This window comes from Scyliorhinus torazame, chromosome 7 (genome assembly GCF_047496885.1).
Source record: "Scyliorhinus torazame isolate Kashiwa2021f chromosome 7, sScyTor2.1, whole genome shotgun sequence".
NCBI classification, from domain to species: domain Eukaryota; kingdom Metazoa; phylum Chordata; class Chondrichthyes; order Carcharhiniformes; family Scyliorhinidae; genus Scyliorhinus; species Scyliorhinus torazame.
Window position 1 is genome coordinate 292,335,129 of NC_092713.1, and position 6,000 is coordinate 292,341,128.

Sequence of the window (6,000 nt, forward strand, 5' to 3'; positions counted from 1 at the left end):
ATCACAGATAATTAATTTTACAACTGACTGCCTTCAGAATTTTCAACATCAAAGAGAACTTAAGCTAGTCCCTAAAAATAATTAAAGCTATTAAACACAAGATCGACACAACAGCAAAAATAAAAGGCGCCACTATTTAGTCGAAAACCATTTGAGCTTCCTTAACGGCTCGCTGGACAATTGCATTTTTCAGTTTGACACTCGCCATAGAGTTCAATACCCTGGTCTGAGCTGAGTAAATAGCGTGCACTTATAAGGCGCTGCATTGGGAGTGCAATCAAACAAAACGTTGACACTCAACCACAAGAGATATTAGCTGATCAAAAGCTTGATTGAAGCAGTTGGTTTTAAGGAGCATCGTAAAAGGAGAGAGGAGCAGAGGGGCTTAGGGAGGGAATTCTAGAGCCCAGGGGCCAGGCAACTAAGGCAGAGGCACCAATAATAGTGATACATATCGGGAATGGGCAAGTGGTCAGAATTGGAGGAAGGGAGAGATTTAGGAGCATTAAGGAAGTTACAGAAATAAAGAGAGACAAGGTCAGGAGGGCTGAGAATTTTAAAATGGAGGCATTGCTGCACTGAAAGCCAATGTCATGGGTGGCAGGTGTACAACACTTGGTGCGCGTTACAATACAGGCAGCAGAGTTTTGGGAAAGGGTGAAGAAAGGCAAACTCAACGAGATTGACAATGGAGGCACCACAATCGACCTCTGTGCCCTCGGCTGCTGAAAACGGGAGAGGTCAGTCTCTTAAATCCAGACTCTCCCAGAGGGAAAAGTGTTACCACTGAACCAAGATGAAATTAGTTAACAAAAGGTCAGCCCTTCAGTTCCACACACTCCCCCGAGTCATTCTGGATTGTGGGGGCCAAAGTCATTTGTTGTCCAGCTGCATCCGACTCCTCCCTCCATTCAAGGGTAGCATAGCATTCAAGGGTAACAAATATCGGGGCTAGTGAAGCTTTCCTCAACTAACAAATTCCTTGCAGTTAGCAATTACCAGCTGGAAACAAAGGTCTTAGTCCACTGACACTTTTCCCTTTGCCATCTCAGCCTATTACCTTGCCCGCGAGTGTGGGCAAAAGCTTAAGTGTGTTTATTTTCGCCCTCCTTTGTCACAATGTTTTCGATGAACAGAGGCTATTGCCCGGTCTGGAGATCTCGATCTAGGAATCATGCTATTAGGATAAAGAACCAGCCATTTAAGAATCAGTAGAAATGTCTTCACTCAGGAGGTTGTGAATCTTTGGATTTTGCTACCCCAGAGGGCTGTGGTTACTCAGTCATTGCATTTATTGCAGTCATTGCTCCACATCATGGCATTTATTCAAGACAGAGGTTGATAATCTTTGGACATAATGGAAGCGAGGGATAGGGTGTGAAAGTGAAGTTGAGGTAGAAGATCAAGCATTCAATGCCTGAAGCCAGTGCAGGAAAGCTAGAAGGCTCACCCCAATTTCTAGGAGGCAAGACTTATGAAAAAATTGTTTCCGAGTGGTTACCTTTCAAATTATTAAAAAGTAAATCTGGAAAATTACATTGGAAGGGTAGAAAAGGGGCGAGAGCCAAACTGGTAAAGGATAAATTTAGAACCAATATCAAAATGTCTTTCCTCATGTTAAGAACTGGTGACTAATTCGATTGGAAGTATATTATTGTCTGTAAAACCGAACAGAAAATAAAGTTAGAACTTGAACACCTGTTTAGTTCGTATACTGAATAAAATGAAAGATCAAAATCAGAGAAGCTCGAATGCAAAACTTTAAAGCTAACCTCCGAGCTTCTTCAGCACTCTGGTCACAGCGGAAGAACAGCCTTCACAGGTCATATCGACAAAGAACTCGTGTTTCTGCAAAAGATATTTGAAGACATTTTAAAGTTCTCATTTTAAAATTCTCATCCTTATGTACAAATGCAGCTATGGCCCCTCGCTCTCGTTGCAATTTCCTCCAGCTCCACAATGCTCAAAGGATATGCGCGTTCCTCCAATTCTGATCCCTTGAATATCCCCAATTTTGACCGCTCTGCCATTGCAGGCCAAGACCCCAAGTTCTGGGATTTCTTAATATCACTTGGACAACAAGTTGTCACAGTGGTTAGCACTGCTGCATCACAGCACCAGGGTTCAATTCCGGCCCCCAAGCCCAAATCACTAACGTACATCAAAAGCATTAGCGGTGCTAGTTTTAAACCCTAGGGAACACCCATTTTATAGCTCCTTCTATCCCTCAGTCAATTCTGTATTCATGCCCCTTTTACCCAACCAGCTTCAATTTGGTTAACAAGCCTTTCATGTGGCACTTTACCAAATACCTTTTGAAAATCCATTGGCAAGGGTGGCATTGTGTCACAGTGGTTAGCACTGTTGCTTCACAATGCCAAGGACCCGGGTTTGATCTCGGCCCCGGGTCACTGTCCATGTGGAGTTTGCACATTCTCCGCGTGTCTGCGTGGGTCTCAACCCCACAACCCAAAGATGTGCAGGATAGGTGGATTGGCTGCACTAAATTGCCGCTTAATTGGAAAAAATTAAAAAAAGAAAATCCATATAGACTATCAACTCCGCTGCCCTTGTGCACCCTGTTACCGAGGGAGCATCCCATTAAGACTTGCTGACAGATTTACTTTAAACATCAACAGTCTTTCTGGTACCTCCTCAATCTCTTATTTTTTTTTAAATAAAAAATTTAGAGTACCCAATTCATTTTTTCCAATTAAGGGGCAATTCAGCGTGGCCAATCCACCTACCCTGCACATTTTTGGGTTGTGGAGGTGAAACCCATGCAAACATGGGGAGAATGTGCAAACTCCACACGGACAGTGACCCAGAGTCGGGATCGAACCTGGGACCTCGGTGCCGTGAGGCAGCAATGCTAACCACTGTGCCACCGTGCTGCCCTCTCTTATTTTATCTTAACCAGTATCCTACAAACTTCCTCTACTAGAGCTTTGGCAAAGTGCTCTTCAATGGTAAACACTGATACACTCTACTCATCGAGTGCCTCAGCCAAACCTCTGCCACCAACAATAGACCTCCATTTTGGCTCTTAGAACAAAGAACAATACAGCACAGGAACAGGCCCTTCGGCCCTCCAAGCCTGTGCCGACCATGCTGCCCGTCTAAACTAAAATCTTCTACACTTCCTGCATCCGTATCCCTCTATTCCCATCCTATTCGTGTATTTGTTAAGATGCCCCTTAAATGTCACTATCGTCCCTGCTTCCACCACCTCCTCCGGCAGCAAGTTCCAGGCACCCACTACCCTCTGTGTAAAAAAAAAACACATAAGCCGTCACTTCACTGGCAACTCTTTTACTGTTAATATGCCTAAAATATATAACGTGCCCACAGAAGACTCTTGGATTCCCTTTTGTTAGACAGCAATCCAATCTTGTAGTGACTCTTGCTGATCTTTATTTATTTTTCATTTCTCCTCTGTGCTTTTTATATTCATCCTAATTCCTTCTTGCATCATCAAGCTGACATTTGCCATTCGCCCACTTACTTCATCCCACTCTCTTAAGTCCTTTATCATCCAGGGAACTCTGTTTTTTGGTGCCCTCTCCCTTTCCTCTCGAGAGAATGCAGCCAGACACCCAAACCATCTCTTTACAAGGCTGCCATTGTTTTAATACATTTTTGTCCGCTGGTCTTTGACTCCAATTTACCCAGGCTAGAAAATAGCCCTCCTCCAGTTAAGTACTTTCATTTTAGTTTACTCCTTGACCCTCTCCATAACTCTGCCCTTAATACAATACAATCTTCCCTATTGGGATAGTTGAAGTTTCTCATTACTCTTCAGTTCTTGCATCTCTCAATGATTCTTTGCTCCTCTATGTCCTTTGCAGTACTTGGTGAACTATGAAACAGAACGTGTAGCATAACAGCTCTTTTGCAGTTCTTTACTCAAACCAAATAGATTCAATCTTTGACCCCCTCGGACAGTTTTTTTCTAAGCTCTGTGATATTTTCCCTAATTAAAACTGCTACATTTCCTTTTATCCTTTCTTTTCATTCTGGAATAACTTACATTCAGGAATATTAAATATCCAATCCCTCCCATTTTGTGCCACATTAATCCCATTCAAAATGATTCTGAAATCAATTTTCCTAAAAGGTATTACATTTTACTCAATTCCAAATTACATAATTTGAATCATCTAATCGACCATTGAACGCAAGAAATAGGTGGTCAACCTCTTTAGCCTGCCCCACCAATCAATCAGCCCTTAGCTAATTTTGTACTTCAATTCCACTTTCAGCAAGAGTACACTTTCACGCCCCAATAACCCTCAACTTAATCTCTTCCTGCCTCCCAAAGAGTCCCCCATCCTCCACCAGATCAAAACTGCCTTTCAAAAATTAAATACTTGTCCAACCTGAAAACGCTGCGTCTCCTTTGTGCTACTATTCTCTCACGCAGGAACTATTCAGATGAACCGCACTCGATTGTTCATTCAAAAGCATTTTCAATATAAAAAAATCTAATTATCTGGTAATTCAAATTGAGCCTTTTTGCTCAAAAAGTTGAATGAGATCATTCAAATTAGACACCTTCGAATCAAGAGCCGATGCAGCTAACATTATAAAAATTGACGATTTCAGATAAATTTCAAACCCACTTTAGACAAAGGGTTCTACTGCATTTTCTTTATAAAGTCCTTATGTTCAAATGCAGCTATGGCCGTGTCCCTCGCTTTCGTTGCAATTTCCTCCAGCTCTACAATGCTCAAAGGATGTGCGCGTTCTTCCAATTCTGGTCTCTTGAATATCCCCAATTTTAACCGCTCTGCTATTGCTGGCCAAGACCCCAAGTTCTGGGATTTCTTAATATTCCTTGGACAACATGTTGGCACAGTGGTTAGCACTGCTGCCTCACGGCACCGAGGTCCCAGGTTCGATCCCGGCGCTGGGTCACTGTCCGCGTGGAGTTTGCACATTCTCCCCGTGTTTGCGTGGGTTTCGCCCCACAGATATTGTGCGGGCTAGGTGATTGGCCACGCTAAATTGCCCCTTAATTGGAAAAAATGAATTGGGTACTCTAAATTATTATTTTTTTTAAATCAAGGTCACCTCTGTCTACTCAGATGAATATAAGAGATCCCATGCCATTATTTATCCCCTGGTCAATAGAACGAAACAGATTATCTGCTAATGATTACCTCACCGTTTATAGGACAAACTGCAGTAAAATCAATGACCAAATCAGCTGTTTTAGGTTTGGTTGAGAAGAAATGATTTCACTCCTCTTTTTCAAATAGTGCCACGGGATCTAAATGGGCTTTGGTTTAAACCCCTCATCTGAAAGTCAGTAACTCCCTCAGTGTAGCAGTAACTCCCTCAATGTAGCAGTCACTCGGTTAGTAACAACCTCAGTGTAGCAGTCACTCCGTCAGTAACTCCACCAGTGTAGCAGTCACTCCGTCAGTAACTCCACCAGTGTAGCAGTTAGTTCCTCAGTAACTCCCCCAGTGTAGCAGTCAGTCCCCTCAGTAACTCCCCCAGTGTAGCAGTCACTCCCCTCAGTAACTCCCTCAGTGTAGCAGTAACTCCCTCAGTGTAGCAGTTAGTCCCTCAGTAACTCCCTCAGTGCAGCAGTCACTCCATCAGTAACTCCCTCAGTGCAGCAGTCACTCCATCAGTAACTCCCAGTGCAGCAGTCACTCCCTCAGCACAGCAGTCACTCCCTCAGCATCTCCCTCAGTGCCGCAGACACACCCTCAGCATCTCCCTCAGTGCAGCAGTCACTCCCTAAGTAACTCCCTCAGTGCAGCAGTCACTCCCTCAGTAACTCCCAGTGCAGCAGTCACTCCTCAGCACAGCAGTCACACCCTCAGCATCTCCCTCAGTGCAGCAGTCACTCCCTCAGTAACTCCCTCAGTGCAGCAGTCACTCCCTCAGTAACTCCCAGTGTAGCAGTCACTCCCTCAGCATCTCCCTCAGCACCACAGTCACACCCTCAGCATCTCCCTCAGTGCAACAGTCACTCCCTCAGCATCT

At 43.9% G+C, this 6,000-nt stretch overlaps 1 protein-coding gene across 4 annotated transcripts in view; it reads right to left on the bottom strand.

The window, feature by feature from the left end:
* atox1 (antioxidant 1 copper chaperone) overlaps positions 1-6,000 on the bottom strand; it is a 37,019-nt gene that overhangs the window by 20,965 nt on the left and 10,054 nt on the right. For 3 of the 4 annotated variants that reach the window (XR_011948386.1, XR_011948387.1, XM_072512605.1), the window contains exons 1-2: positions 2,313-2,342; positions 1,773-1,848 (exon numbers count right to left, since the gene is read on the bottom strand). Coding sequence is in view for 2 of the 4 variants with exons in the window: in XM_072512605.1 (XP_072368706.1) it covers positions 1,773-1,848; positions 2,313-2,342 (106 nt within the window). In the remaining 2 variants the exon portion in view is untranslated. Of the gene's footprint in view, positions 1-1,772; positions 1,849-2,312; positions 2,343-6,000 lie in introns of those variants that run through there. The other variant, XM_072512606.1, reaches the window with a different exon arrangement.